This window comes from Enoplosus armatus, chromosome 2, assembly GCF_043641665.1.
Source record: "Enoplosus armatus isolate fEnoArm2 chromosome 2, fEnoArm2.hap1, whole genome shotgun sequence".
NCBI lineage: Eukaryota > Metazoa > Chordata > Actinopteri > Centrarchiformes > Enoplosidae > Enoplosus > Enoplosus armatus.
The window spans coordinates 27,198,700-27,215,034 of record NC_092181.1 but is presented as its reverse complement, the minus strand read 5'-3'; the positions used below and the strand labels follow the sequence as shown (position 1 = coordinate 27,215,034).

The 16,335-nt window shown below is 44.1% G+C and overlaps 1 protein-coding gene across 1 annotated transcript; it reads left to right on the top strand.

Annotated features, from left to right (window-relative positions):
* Positions 1-6,638: 6,638 nt before the first annotated feature.
* LOC139302133 (SERTA domain-containing protein 2-like) lies at positions 6,639-14,872 on the top strand. Its single transcript, XM_070925733.1, has 2 exons — positions 6,639-6,820; positions 13,721-14,872. Exon 2 carries the CDS (start codon positions 13,725-13,727, stop codon positions 14,733-14,735), a length of 1,011 nt encoding a protein of 336 aa, XP_070781834.1. The 5' UTR covers positions 6,639-6,820; positions 13,721-13,724; the 3' UTR covers positions 14,736-14,872.
* The last annotated feature ends 1,463 nt before the right edge of the window (positions 14,873-16,335 follow it).

Below are 16,335 nucleotides of genomic sequence, written 5' to 3'. Positions count from 1 at the left end.
TACCTGCAAAACAGTCTCAGCTGTAATGTGTGTAGTTCTAAATTAGCAAATGTTAGCATGCTAAGATGGTAAACTAAGATTGCAGGAGCTTAGCACAAGCTGCTAGCACAAGCTGCCAGCATGACGGTAGACTTCATCTTGTTTAAGTATGCAGATCGAACATTAGATGGGCTAAAAATTATAAATATATAATATTTATTTTTATTTAAGTCCTTGACCACTCGAGTCAGATTGCTCACTGTATAAGTTTCTTGGAGCTTGGAGTAATTTCTTTTGCCTCAACAGAGGCAGAGATGTAAAACCTGTACGCTTGTCGTCACTCTGGTGTTCACAGTCTGACAGATGACAGATCCATTTCGTGGCCTGATGAAACTCCCCCCAGCAGCCCTCTGAAAGACTCCTGGATGTCTCCTCACATGACTCCTGAGCCTGACTGGCAGCACAAGCACAACAAGACCTGACGTGAACTCTGTTGTTGCTTTACGTGACCCACATACATCCTCTGAGGCAGTCGGCCCATAAACAGTGACAGGCTCTTCCTCTGCTTCACACATATATATATACATATATATATATATGTATATATATATGTTTGTGCAGTTTAACCCCGTCATGACTTATGGAAGGTTTCTTCCCTGCTGTGTTCACACTGTGCAGCTGTTTCTGGTGTATAAAGCGATACAAGTCTGACCTGATTTGCAGGAGGTGATCAATACCTTCAAACCAGGTCAACAAGTTAAAGGAGCGCTCTTTGTTTGTGTCCGGCCGCGTTGGTGTTGATGCACTCTGACAAACACAAACATTTCTAATGGAGTTTCCAGTTGTTTTACAGCAGATTGAAAACATGTTTGCAGCTCATTCATGATCAATGCAGTAACAGATATTTTGAGGCTCTACGTACACAGTATTATCCACTAACTAAATACAGTACATGTACTCAAGCAGTGTACTTGACTACAGTTTTGAGAGACTGTCCTTTACTCCTACTCTACTACAGTTCAGAGGGAAATATTGTACTTTATACTCCACTACATTTATTCGACAGCTGTAGTTACTAGTTACTTTACAAAATCAGATGAATAATACAAAATATAATCAAAATAAAGAAAAGGTTTCACTGATCCTTTGGTGAAATTCACAAGTTACCCAGCAGTATAAGTAGTAATTAAAACTAGCCCCACCTTCATCAGCTGAAACATGACAGTGATGAACACATGAATGCATCAATAATATATAATTCAATACATTATTCTAAAATGAGCCATTCTGCATAATGAGTACTTTTGGTACTTTAAGTATATTTTAATGCTAATACTTTTGGTCTTTCGTATTTTCACACTGTGGTATTGCTACTTTTACTACTTCTTCTGTGCGTACTTCTTTCAGCGCTGGTATTATCTTTGCTCTCGTGTCTGTATTTCCTGGAAGTGAATGGAAGAGGGAACGAAGATTCATTGGGTGGAAATGTAATTTGACCTTAACACATTAAAACTGATGACACACACACACACACACACACACACACACACACACACACACACACACACACACACACACACACACACACACCTTCCTTCCACAGGCTGGAATAGCAGCTGGTCACATGCTGTGAGCATATCGAGTAAGACGTCACCTGTGGAGAAAAGTACTCAAGTACTGTAATTAAGTAGTTTATATTGTTTTACGATACTTCATAACTATACTGCACTACGTTTCAGAGCACAGATGTTTACCTTATAGAGCAAAATTCTGACATTTTCCAAAATTTAGGACCAAATTCTCACGTTGTGACTGCTGCTGCCACGCAGGAGACGGCCATGTTTGTTTTTCATTTAGCTGCGTTTCAGAAACACGAGATCAGCACAGATGGGGGACAAATTAATGACGTTTTCTGCTTGCATATTTTTTTACAGTTTACAGTCTGATGACCCTCAATACTGATATCGTCCAGTCTGACAGATCTTATTAGATCTATCTTGCACATTGTGACGTGCAACGAACCTGTAAGATCACTGATATCACACCTGTAGCAACAAAATAAACATTTAGTCGTAGTTAAATGTGAATTGTCGTTTTAATACCTGCCTGATATCTCTTTTCCAGCTTGGAGGCGGACATGTGACTACATAGTCCAGTCCAGCCCATAACAGCAGTTAAACTTCCTCTTGCATTCAGAAGTCATCCCCTTTGAAAGAGCCTCTGCTCTCTGTCAGGAACACCGTGCTGACCTCCTCTCCTCCTGGCTGCTCTCACAGCAGCAGTGTGTTTGAAGCAGCTCGCCGAGCGACTCGGAGTAAGAGGGGAAAATAAGCTGATGGATGGACGCCCACTCTCTAAAACCACAGACTGTTACTTCCTGGTTCGAGACGGCTGTTTGGGACCGGGGGTATCCACCAGTTAATTACTTTTTCTTGGCGGTTTAGTTCCTGGAGAGACGAGGTTTTGATATCCACGGCAACAGCGTAAACAAGAAGTGGTGCATGATGCCTGACGTGATTTATGTTGTGGTGAAGAAGCCACCGGTTTGTTATGTGGAGACTCAGAGACACAAACTGTTTCGTGAGTAAATAGAGGAACAGGTCTTAACATTCAAAACTTCATCACATTTACTTAAAACTGTGTCCAGCCTGCAGACAGCAGTGTTTTCCATCCATCTTTTTGGTTCAGATCATGGTACACTGTGTGTGGACACCCTTGTCCACACACACTGAACAGATGCAGAACTATACATCCACCTGACGTCATCACTCATCACTCCCTCTCTCTTGCTGTATCTTGTGGTCTGCCATGCTAACGCCCCAAAGCCAAGCTGAAACTTCAATAAAAACTTCAACCATGAAGAACTTCTTTGCAACACTCACATCCAGGTTGCCGTAAGTTGCCTCCATCCGTCCATCTGTCTTCACACTAATTAGAAAACACCAGAGCTGAGTCACATCCGATTGGAAGAGATATGATTTGGAAAACCCTTCAGCTGCAGCGTGAACAAACCCTCACCTGCTCACTGTGAGCACGGCACAGCCAAACATCGCGAGGCTGCCGTCAGTAACCCGTGTTTGTTCGATGGTGTGGAGCTCAGAGCCCAGCGGTCACAGATGGGATTTCCATATCTTTACTCACGTCTTCATTTAAAGGGGATCAGCTGCTGGTGCTGCTTTTTGTTCTGGCCATCTGGCTGCAATTATGTTACGCTCTGCCGAACTCGGGCCTCACCAGCACATCAGCGAACAGCTGCCTGAGAGCGCAGCAGCGCACATCGCATCACTCCTTGCAACAACGACCAGAGCCGCATCCACTGCAAACCTTTGGACTGAGTGACGTTTTGCTGGAAGATGAAGCTCAGTGTTGGTTTCTGGCAGAAGGAGAAGAAACAGCTCAGGCAGTTTTTCTTCTTTGGTCAAAACTTGTCTGACCAGTTTAACTTTCCTCAGCTGTGACTTCGGGAGGAGCTGCTGGCTGATATCCATACGTTTGAAGTCAGAAGTCAGACGAAAAGTCGGCACGCTGCGCAGATGGATCACCACGAGCAGAACTGAACAGAGCTGTCTCAAGTGTCATAAAACAGTGTAAAACATTTAAATTGTGAAGCAGAAGGAGGTGTGGACTCGAGTCGCAGGACTTTGACTTCTACACACAAGACAGACACAAAAGTGCTGACAGATGTAGCATCATAGATACACGATTCCTAACGTTTCCCCATATTGTATTTAAAGTTCACTTCCCTGCTCTGCTTTGAAATGTAAAAGTTGTTTTTAATTGTCAATACTGTGCAGAAAATAGCACAATATATGACACATACAGTAGACTCTGAGGTCCACAAGTACGATTCTTAAATGTTATTATTCACACAGTAATGAAATAAACTACAACACTCATCAGTGTCATGGCTGGATGTTTCTTTTGCTACTAGCTACCAAGCTAGCCAGCAGAACTAGCTCACTGTAGCTAGGCTAAACTTACATAAACTCAAAATATAGACACGAACTGAACACAAAACACACAAATTTTCATTACATGTTCCATATATTTGGGTGTTGCTCACTGTTGCTCACCGACAAACTAATGAGGGATAAAGTGTGCTAATAGATTAGCTAGCCGAGCTAACTATAATAAAATAATACCTCATCTAGAGGAATTGTAACATAAACCAGCTTCAGCCAGTGCTATGAAGTCAAATGTAGAGCTGTGGGTAAGAAAATAAGCTTTAAGACACCAAACGCTTGTCAGAGTAAATGTAGTTTGGACTTGTGAGGAAATCAGACTCTTTATTTTCAGTGGGTTGTTCAGAGTTTAATGTGCACAGCTGACAGTAAAGGACTTGCTGTCTCCGTTTGGATATTACCGAGATGTCCAACGCTGAATAACTGGAATGCTTCACATAGTTGTGGTTGTTCACTCAGCAGGAGAAGCAAGAAAACAGTCGGACGGATAAACAGACTGAGGTTCAGGCAGAAAACACTTCAGCTCTGTTTCACAACTCTGTCTTCTGTCCACAGTGAGCAGCAGGCGGACAGTGATGGTACATTAGATCCTGGCTGAGGTTGAGGGATATTTACTATGAGAGAGGCAGCAGCCAACACTGTCAGAAAAACAGACGCACTGATGAACCTTTAAAGGAGCAAATGTTCCCAGTGTTGCTGCACGTGATGCAGACTGAGTCGACTTAGAGCGGCTTTACCTTGAAACTTAACCTGAAAACCAAGTGGCTCTGTTTTTCTAACATTGACCAAACCCTAATCTTAATACTTAAAAGTACTGCATTCAAAATCCTAGTCCTATCAGCAAAATGTACTTGAAAGTATCAAAAGTAAAAGTACTCATTATTTTATATATCAAATATGTATGATTGAGTCCTGAAAACCTCAGTTTCTTGAAATAAGTGATAAAATCTGATATTTTAATCACTTTAGTTACTAGTTACTTTGCAGATTCAGATTCATAATACAAAATAGAGTCTGTATGTATTATTATAGATAAGATAACTTTAAGTATATATTCTTTTCTTGTGTAAAAGATCTGAGTACTTCCTACTTCCACCACTGCATGTAAATCTGACCTCTGACTTCAGCCAGTTGTTCATAATTGTGGAAGTTTGGCAACGAGACACAACAAGAAACAGCTAAATGAATGTTGTGGTACCTTTCACGATGAGGACAAAGTCGCAGGACAGGAAAGACAAAATCAGATGCAGCATATTAACTTGCATCTTTTTGACTCTGCTGTCAGTTCTTACATCCCAGAACAAATAGGAACTATCATCAAAACAAAAAGATATCAGCAGCAGTTCAGTCCTCAGCCTGAAGGCCTGCACAGTGAACACCTTCTTTGGATCATATTTTTGTTTTCGTCTGAGCTCCAGAGAACAAACAGCAGCAGCAGTTCTTCATGAAGAACTGTTTCCATTAATCTATTCGTCTCGACCCGGCTGCAGAAGGAAGGAAACCCTCCTGATTTGCATTTTATTTTTTGTAACATTTCAAAGGTTTGCGTGAAATCTTCCGGACAGTTTTCCAGAGATAGTGAAGTTTCTTGGAGCCGAGTGTCAGCTGGTAGCATCCAACTCAGCCACAACTCTCGCTGCTCTGCCTCCCAACTGTCTGAATAAATAAAACCACTACAGCTGACTGGACTAACTTCTTCTGCTTCTTGGCCACTTGAAGAGAAAACACTGTTTCGTAACGTGAGACAGATGGAAAACACTGTCCAGAGTTTTAAAGGCACTGCAGTTATGAACAGTTAACAGATCATTAATACCCCAAAGAACAATCAGGAATCTTTCTGAGGAACTTAAAGAGCTTGTGGCAGACGCAATAGGAAGAATTATGTGATTCTGACAGTTTTAGTGTGAAACTTTAGTCTTTGCTTTGATCTACTTTTGCATGTCTGTGCCTCCTCTTGAGTCTCCCACAAATAAAAGAGATTCTCATTGATGTATGTTGTTCCACCACGAGCCTCCAGAACAGCTTCAATACTCCTTGAGCTCTCCTGGAGGGATGAAAGACATTCTTCCAAAAGATATTGACGATGATGACGATGGTGGAGGAGAGCGCTGACACCCAGGTGTTCATCAGGTAACTCACATCATGTTCATCCTCATGAAAACCACTCAGTGATTTCTCCATCAAGGCCCCACAGTGCACCATTGTTCTGTCAGTGTGCTGTGAACACCACAGCAGGAGCAGCGTCAAGCTCCTCACAGTGACATGAGGATAATGGACATTACCAGGTGCCCTTCAAAATAAAAGCTTTAGATTCCTCTTTTTGTTTTATATTTGCCTCTCTTGACCATTATATATAGCATTAATATTATATATATATATTATTATTATCATTATATAGTAATGTGTTTTTCTGGCTGTATATTTTCAAAATGTGTTATATGGACTATGTTGTTTTGTGCCATAAGGTGAGCTCCTGCACCTGTTTGTCTCCCAGTGAAACAAGCAGCTGCTGACGCCATGTCTGTTTTATTTTGAAATGTAGCACCGGAAGTGGTGTTCATGGCAGTTCTCGCTGTCTTGACTCGCGTGCCTCGGTGACACATCTCCTCCTCCTCCTCCTCCTCCTCCTCCTCCGCCGCCGCTCCGCTTCGCCATTGTGTGCGGGGCTCGGTGAGTGTTGAGGTCGAGGCAGCCGCGGGGACGATGGCGGAGTAGAAACAAGCGAACAAACGAACGGACTAACGGCTCGTCCCTCCTCCATGTTCTTCTTCTCCTCCTCCTCCTCCTCCTTCCTCCTGACCGTCCTGCCGCTCCGCTCTTGGCCTCACCGACGACACCCATGCAGCAGAGGAGACCCTGGATGGGACTAGCTACATGTGGTGAGTGACAGACCAGCACCGACACCTCTAACATACAGAAACTTGTCTTCGTGTCGCCTCACCGGGCACCGGGGAGCCGCGACAGTCTGGGCGGTTTGTATTGTAACTTACGGAGAGACGAAAACGTTACTACAGTGTTACTAATAATTATATCGCGGTTGTTCACTTCCTCCCGTACACCTTCAGCCACACAGGAACCGGTTTATAATGACAAAGAGTTGGGTTTTTATATACAAATGTAACCCGAACGACCGCTTTTCTCTGCGGTCCCGTGCGGAGGCTGTGGCCGGGGGCGGGTGCCTGGTGGCCGGGCAGGTGGCGGGGAGCAGCCGGTGGCCTGGAGGTCCCGGAGGGTCTGGAAAGCAGCTGCTGCTTTGACAGCTTCACTGGGTCACCCGCAGTGATTTATTCATATTACAGCAAAAACCTCATGATGGAAACGATGAGAAATAGATTGTAAATGACACCTATGTTGTCTTACTCGGTTATAGTGAGTGCATGGTGACTTTTTCACACTTGGGGGGCTGTTTATCTGCTAACTTTTAATTCCCTTTTGGCACTCAATATTAAGTTCATAGTTATCTTATTGTACTTAATGATATTTATATGTTCTATAGTCTCATCAAAACATACCTGTCATGCAGAATAAAGTAGGGCTGCAGGTAATTAATATTTAGTTAGTAATTAGAGACTCATATTTGATTTTTGAGGCAGATACATACATCTATATTTTATATTTATACTCTACAGTTTTTTTTAATTAATTAATTAATTACACTTTAGTGGAAAATTAAATTGGTATCAATAGCAACCATAAACAGCCTTTAAGACCTTTTTTTAAGTCACCTTTGCCGTTGACTAATTCATTTATTCATAATATACCGGTGACACTTGGCATTCCTGTACTGCAATGTGTTATTACTTATCGGCCAAGATAGACAGCAATAAGATATATGTCGATATGCAATATCTATCTATAACTAGCCGGTAATATCACATGAAGTATCGGGCTCTAATATTGATTAATCCATTGCTCACTTTTTCAATTAATTAGCAATCTGTGTAGCCTCTAAATGGCCCGAAAGTAATGAGAAATGCCAAACGTTCAAAGTGATGTCAGGAATTGAATAATCTTGTGAAATTTTAAAAAGAACAGAAAAGCAGAAAACCCCCATTTGAGAAGCTGTATGTTTTATTTCATATGTAAATCCACTGGTGAACTGAAGATCAGCTTAGTTCACAGGTATCAGTTTGTTTGAACTGATCAGTATTATAAACACTTTAAAAGAAGAGGAGAAGTGTGAAAGGTGTAGAAGGTGCATGCAGACATGATTTGCAGTAGTGACATGAGGACAGCGTGTAACACCAAGTATCCCACAGTCGTGTTTACACTGTGGTGACACGGACGGGGGCTGGGGGTCAAAGGTCAGCGTGCTGTATGTTTCCTGGTGTGGAGTCGAGATGTTTGAAGGGAAGAATGTGGTCGAGCAGCAGTTTAAAAAGTGGAGCAGGCGGAGTCGCAGAGAGTTACAGCAGACTGACAGACGTTCACTCTGCTCGCAGTACAATCAGCACTTTGTGTGTATTATGTAAGACTTCGACATTGGACTCACACACTCTGCATGATGCCAGTGACGCTCACACCAGAGCGGACTGACTGAGGAGTCAAGAATAAGACGCTGAAGACACAGTGAAGTGCAGCTGTGTTACTCGTCTGTGTGCTGCAAAGAAGATCAGCTGATCAACAGATTAATCGATTTCTTGATGAGTTGTTTTGAGTCTACAGCCACGCTAGCTGCACTGTGAGGCCGCACTTGGTGCTATGAGCTAAATGCTAACATCAGAATGCTCACTAAGACAATGCTAACGTGGTGATGTTGAGCAGCTATAATGTTCACCATCTTAGCTTAGTGTGTTAGCATGCTAGCATTTATTAATTAGCACTAAACACAAAGTACAGCTGAGACTGATGGGAATGTTTTGCAGGTACTTGGTCTTAAACCAAAGCATTGGACAAATTAAAGATTTGACCTGATGATCAGGAGGTCACGTCCCCCCAATATATGAAATATGGATATATATATATTTGAGCAGACTCATCAGATGCAAGATTTGGTGTTAAACCAAACGCACTGGTAGCGCTCACTGAACAAATCAATTACATTTTTAAATCCTTACTTTTATCCTTTTTCCCAGTTTTGGTAAATAAAATTTAGGTGTGAAGTTTAGCTGAAATGATTTTGATTTCACCAAAATAAAAAATAAAAAACACCTCTGTTGTGAACACATGAGAACTTCCCATAAGTTCAGGTACATAATATTTTCTGTAACATCCGACCGAAAAGGTTGGTGACAAAAACACCCGACTGACTCATCATCGACTCTGCCAAGAAACTGAAAGATAAAGACGCTCGTGTCACAGTTTCTGTTTCAAACGGGAGCAACAACATGCAAATGTTTTGTTTGCGCTTCATCTTTAAGCTAAAGTGACTGCTGCTGGACGCACTGTACATGATGACTCACACACACACACACACACACAGCGGGGAATATCCTGCAGTGTGCTGAGGAGGCGGCAGCCGCTGCAGCAAACACACAGGACTCCTTCTCTGTGAGTAAAGTCCACCTTCACTTCCTGGAGTCTGAGTTTCCCTTTAAACACAGAGACCACAGTTACCAGCAGCAATAAGGAACTGAGTTGTAACCAATAACACACACAAACAAAACCTTCACAATGTAAAGTCTGGAGAGCAGAAGCTGATTATCTCATCTTATTTCAGCTCATTCAAAGAAAACACGAGTTTATTTTAGTACTTTGTTGACATGAGAAGAATCAGCGAAAAGGTGTTCAAGTGTGTGCTGAAGGAAAGAAAAGCCAGACCTATAGATTAATGAGGTTTCTCTGACTGAGTGTCGTAAATAAAAGCTTCACTTTAAACAGGTCAGTCAGCAGCAGCATGTTCCTGCATGTCAGGCTGAGCAGCGTGGGCAGACAGGCTGTTAGTCAGCTCGGCAAACAGACAGTTTTAACTGTCCGGAGGCCGACGACTGAACCCAGGTGTCCCTCCAGACACCTCAAACCTGAGACAGGAGACGCAGAAAAAGCTCACTTCTCACAGGAAGTAGCTCATCTTCAAAATAAAGCCGTTCATTCTCTGCTCTGTTGACAGTAAAGGTGTGTAAAATGTTTTGTGATAACTCCGTCCACATTGTGAAGAGGTTGGTCTCTAGGACTTGGTGTTGTTTGTGTAGGTGATACCTGAGTTGCGGCTCTGATACTGAAACAAGACTTTTTGATAGCAAAACCTTCCTTTTCTTCATTTGACAAAAGAAAACAGTCTCAAATGTTAAATGTTGTTAAATGCCTCAGTAAAATAGTCCCCAAACCCAATATATATTTGGAACGTGTCATTATTTTTTCTGCCAATCGATTAATGGGCCGGTCGCTCTCTTCCTTGTTAGACAGCTGTTTCCAGATGTGAGAGACGCTGGCTGGACGCGGATGTACAGTTTGACCGAGCGGCTCGATGCAGGAATTCATTTTTGATCGTTTCTCCAAAAGTGTAAATCTGCACACGTTCCAGACGGAGATCAGAAACCTGGACACAGTGTTTACATGCTGCCGTGTCACCGTTTATTTAGGAGAACACCAGGATAAGAGCTTTTGTCTGTAATCTGGATTTGGTCTTTACATGTAATCACAACCGTGATACCAGAGAATATAAACACTCTGCAGCAGCCTCGGTGTCCACAGCATGCAGCTCCTGCAAAATCTGCACTGCAGGAGTCAGTTTGTAAAAAAGACAGACAGACAGACAGACAGAAAGAAAGATGGCGGCCGGCGGTTTGCTGCTGGCTGTCGTCAGGATGACTAAACACTGAAGCCTGCCGAGCAAGAACATTCCTGTGAAGGAGGCAGCTGCTCAGTGAAACGGCTCCCCACAGTGCGATCGCAACACGCTGGCCTCGCTGTGTTAACACTGATCCAGGAGCAGCAGCGAGGCCCTGTCCTGTCACTGAAAAGGCACGCGTTTGATTCCTCTGTCTCCAAAATGTCTCCTTACCTGTGAAATCACACCTGCAGATTAGAAAAGTTTCTGTATTTCAGCGTTTGTTTCATTGGAGCTCAAACAGCTGACTTACGAATAGGTCCTGGCTCGTTAGCAGAAGTCACGTGACTCTGAAGGTGCCGGTTTATTGGACAGTTGTTGTGTTTGTGTACAGTACATGAGGCTGGACTGGTCTGTGCTCTTTGCTGTGAATCACCTTAATACCAGTCGCTGTAAATCCCCACAGGTGAGCTGTTAGAAGACTTGCAGGTGTGTCGCTGGTTTCAATGGTTTCAGTGGTTTCGATGGTTTCGATCTCATCTGGACAGAAACACAGCAGAACGAAATAATAAACAACTAAACAATCCATCAGCCAATCGTCGTACATGAGTACATGTACGTACATTATTACATGAGTACTCAGTCATTACTACATGAGTACATGAGTACATTAGTACCTGAGTACTCAGTCATTACTACATGAGTACATGAGTACATTAGTACCTGAGTACTCAGTCATTACTACATTAGTACATGAGTACATTAGTACCTGAGTACTTAGTCATTACTACATTAGTACATGAGTACATTAGTACCTGAGTACTCAGTCATTACTACATGAGTACATTAGTACCTGAGTACTCAGTCATTACTACATTAGTACCTGAGTACATTAGTACCTGAGTACTCAGTCATTACTACATGAGTACATTAGTACCTGAGTACTCAGGTCCAGGACCACATTGATGACACACGGTGAAGACTACAGCAGCCACATGCTGTCGCAGCTGGTGACGTTTTATTTCTGCGACTTTGTGTAAATTGATTTGTGACTCGTACAGTAACACGGGGGGGCTCCTGTCGGCTGATTCAGGGGTTCAGTCTGCAGGTGAACCGTCCTGAAACTGGGCGGAGGAGCGATGGGATATTTCTCATAATGTAATCGTGAGGTACATTAAAGAAAACCATCAGACACTAAAACAACATCTCGGTTTCACGACTGAAGCGAGAAGAACAATCTCCTGGAGTTCAAATAAAAAGCAGAACGATGCAGCGATTAGTCGATTAATCAATAAATGAATCGGCCAGCTGATCCAGAGTCAGTCTAAAGTTTTCATTTGTAAAGATTCACAGTCAGTTTTTATAATCGGTCAGAAGTTAAGTATCCTCCCCCATGTCTGTCCTCTCTCTCTCTCTCTCTCTCTGTCTGTTCCTATGTCTCTCGCCCCGTCACCTCTCCACCTCGTCCTCTCTGGGTGTCGCAGCAGATGGCCCCTCTGAGGGGCCCCACATGTGGCCCCCAAGTGGTGAGGAGGAGGGAGTGTGTGTGTGTGTGTGTGTGTGTGTGTGTGTGCTGCTTAATTCAGTCTCTGTCAGCACTTCCAGCCGTCTGTTGGCCGAGTTATTGAGAGGTCACAGGTTCAAACCCCCCCCCCCCCCCATCACAAACCTCCAACCCAGCAGCTGCTTTGATCAGCACTCCTACACGGACAGTAACTAAGTACATTTACTCAAGTACTTAAGTACAGTTTAGAGGTACTTTTACTGAGTATTTCACTACTGTATACTGTTACTGTGAGTTTTGGACCGTCACTATGAGCTCTATGAGTTATTGTGATCGCCGTGTTTCACTCTGTTCTGTCTTTCTATTGGCCAGACATTTAATGACAGTGGTGGTTGAAACCGTGTGAACATGCAGCCATGATGAGTCTCCACCTTCACCTCCATCAGCTGAGTCAGCTCACACCAGGTGAACTGTGGGACTCTGTAGAAACACAAAGCAAAGGGAGGTTTTAGGTTTTAGGAGCACCGGCTGGTCACCAGGTGTGTGTGTGTGTGTGTGTGTGTGTGTGTGTGTGTGTGTGTGTCTGTGTGTGTTCAGTGTTTAGCCGTCAGGTCGGAAGTCGCCTGTTTCCTGTGTTTTGTTGTTCAGGGAGTCAGAAGGTGTCAGACTCCCACCCAGTCAGCTGACTGCGGCTCACATGGGGGCAGGTCAGCTGACTGTTGACACACACACACACACACACACACACACACACACACACACACACACTTCTCTGTGAGGAAGTCGCTCAGCTTCCAGGAAACCTGTGACTCTGCGATCTCATCAGCGTGTCACCAGATCGTGGACACTTTTCAGTGTCTCTCACTTCGAGTGTTACGTGTTTGCTCACAGGCTCGTCGACAGCAGCTGTCTCAGGCGTCCCCCGTAGATCCTGTAGTTCAGGGGGTTTCAGACCTGTGACTCTCTTGTCACAAGACTATTCAGGCTTCGGCTCTGATCGCCTTCAGATCAGCCTCTGTGGTGATCTTGTTGGTAACATGAACATCTGTAAGTTGTTGTTTTTCCTGCTGTGGTCAAACGTTCACCGAGTTCACAGTAATCAGGCAAATTTTACAATTTTTTTTTACACAGAATTATGTAGGATTTATATCTTATTGAAGTTTCTAACACAATGATCATAGCTCAAGGTTTCACTTACTAGCTTTTTACAGAGCTTTCAACCACATGTCAGCTTTTAAAATTAACTTCAAGGTCAAGAATGAACCGCACAGTTTATAATGTTCAATAAAAAATTTACATTTCTACATTTTCACTTTTTTGTGACAATTTTCTCTCAAAACTATAGTTACACTTTATGGTGTTTATATACTATTGTTATTCTTAGTACCTTTTCCATTTACTTTTCATTTTGTGTACAGTAGATGCTCGTTACTATACACATAATACACAATATTTCAGTTTTTTAAAGCCACTTAGTCTCCACGTTGTTCTTCTGCTGCTGTCACAAAGTTTATCTGTCCTTTTCACGTCGTCGCTCTCTGAACTGTTTCTGTCTCCACTCCTCAGATTTATGTTGGGTAACGGGGTGAAGCGGAAACTGGACGAGGATGAGGACGGTTTGGAGGAAGACAGACGTCCTCTGGCGGTCGGCGGCATGTCGCAGGCGTCCTACACCCTGCAGCGTCAGACGGTCCTCAACATGTCCCTCATGAAGCTGTACGGCCCGCGGATGGGCGCCGACCTCGGCCTGCAGCGCCGAGTCCTCATCAACAACATCATCCGCCGCATCCACGACGACTTCAGGCAGGAGGGAGGCGTCGGCGCTCTCTTCTTCTCTGCTGCGCCGCCCGACGCTGCTGCCGCCGCCGCCCGTGAGGATGAAAGCTACCGACAGCCTCCGCCTCCTCCCTCCTCCTTCAGCATCCTCTCATCCTCACTGTCCGGCCTGACGGCGCTGGACTCCTGCCTGACTCCCGCCTCGCTGCTGGAGGAGGACCTGCCCATGTTCTTCACCCTGCCGCCCTCCTCCTCCACCCAGCACCACCACCCGCACCACTCCCTGAGGCCGCCGCCACCGCCGCCGCCCTCGCCGTCACCCAAAGACAGCTTCTCCTCAGCCCTGGAGGAGATCGAGGAGCTCTGTCCTTCCTCTTCGTCTTCCTCCTCCTCCAGCCCACCGTCACCCCCTCCTGCTCGGGTTCTGTTTGATGTTGTCATGAAGGAGGAGGGGCGGGGCTTACAGGAGGTGGACAGCAGGTTGGAGAAACCGCCTCCTCTTCCTCCTCTTCCTCCTCTTCCTCCTCTTCTTCCTCCCTCCCCGTCCTCCCCGGGCTCCTTTCTGACTGACTTTGCCCTGGACGACGTCCTCTTCACAGACATTGACACTTCCATGTACGAGCTGGGCCCCTGCCCGCCCCCGTCGGGAGCGCCGCCATCCAAGATGGCCCCCGTCGTGATGGCCGACGACCTCGTCCGGTCGATGTCTGGGTACGGAGCGGCAGGGGCCGGCGCTCAGAACCAGCCTTTTAAAATGGACCTTGCTGAGCTGGACCACATCATGGAGGTGCTGGTGGGCAGCTGAGAGGACGAGGACACTTTTTATAACTTTTAGTTCATTTTGTACAGTTTTAAAGTTCCGACGGACTTCACACGGGCCTCATTCTGGAGGATTCAAGCTGCTGCGTGTGGTCGTAACATCGGTAAATAGAACAAACAGGCAGAGGGCGCTGCTGTTCCAGAAGAGACGGAGCTAAAGGTTTCAGAGATGGCAGGTGGTTGCTAACAGTTTAGCCAACATGCTAGCATGAGTCAGTTACAAAAGCTTTCCAAGCCTCTTTCTGTTTCGGCCGTTAACTCCCACTGACATTTTGTTCTCAGGATTGTTCATCATTAGAAACAGAGCTAGCAAGTTAGCAAGCTCGCTAACCTTCATGTAACAAACACGTTAGCTCGGTCGCTAACGGCACAGTAAGTCTTTGTACCATCGACTCGTGTCTGCTAACCAAGTTTCTGTTGTGCAGCAGTTTGTGCTTCAGTGAAACTGGATGAAGCAACACAGCTAATAAGCTACGATATACGGACTGATGTTGGTCAGTGGTGCGATCTTTCCGTGAAGTCTTTGTGTGGATTGACTTTGTCCTCTCAGACAGTCCACTGAAATGCTGGAGCGAACAGGCCTTCAATGTGTGAGGGACAGGGTTAAATAGAAATACACACAGCAGCTTTAATCACTGAGTCAAAGTGCTGGAAGTACTGGTCTTCCAGCGAACTCAGGTGAACTCCAGGTTCAGTAGCGCCGGTGTGAAGGACTGTCCAGTTTTCTACCGCTGTCCGAGAATTGTAAGAAACGAAATCTCCAGAGACTTTTCTACCGTCTGTGCATGTTTTTATAAATGAGAAGAAAAAAATCTCAATAGCATTTACAAAAAACAAAACAATTCAGTGCCTTTTTAAACCTCCATCACTCTGTCACGTCTTGCTGTTGCTCGTCACGTAGCAATATTTGATTATCATGTAATATCTTTTAACATCCAGCCTGCAAAATGGATTTTATTTTGTCAACAAAGAATGTGAAAGTAACACAGCGTATAAATGTTGAGCTGTTTTTCAGTTTGTTGTAGATTTTGAAATGAAAATGTAAAATGACGAGTCCGCTGTGGCTCTGTATCCCATGAAGAGACCAAAGCCAACAATGTGTTAGTCCGTCAGGATCAGTTCATTGTTTGTTTTGTTCCCTTCGTTGGATTTGAGAAGAAGAAAAATCTTTAGTATCAGCAGACTTCAGATTTCTTGTTTCAAACTAAATTTGTCATTTTTCTCTGTTGAGAAAGTAACAAGAATCACAGCAAACGTCTTTAGCTTGTTTGTTTCAGTCACAATCTCTGACCACATCGACTTTGTTGGTACGATTCGTCACGATTACTGCGAGAAAACAAGCGTGTAGCTTCGGTTGCACTGGGGCCGAAAATCTCATTGGTTGAGTTAAACCTCGAAGGACAGAAGTAAGTTAGCAAGTCTGCTAACTGGAAATCAAATGGGAGAGAAGGAAGCAAAGTATAAACATTAATAAAAATGTAAAAGGTAATAACTTCACTTTTTGGATTTTCGTCAGTTGGAAGATTAGCATTTTAGACAACTAGCTTAACTATAGTTGGCTATAGCCTAGCATGGCTGTTCCAAAG

Coding starts and splice junctions, on each gene's coding strand:
- LOC139302133 (XM_070925733.1), top strand. CDS start 13,725: ATGTTGGGTAACGGGGTGAAGCGGAAACTGGACGAGGATGAGGACGGT.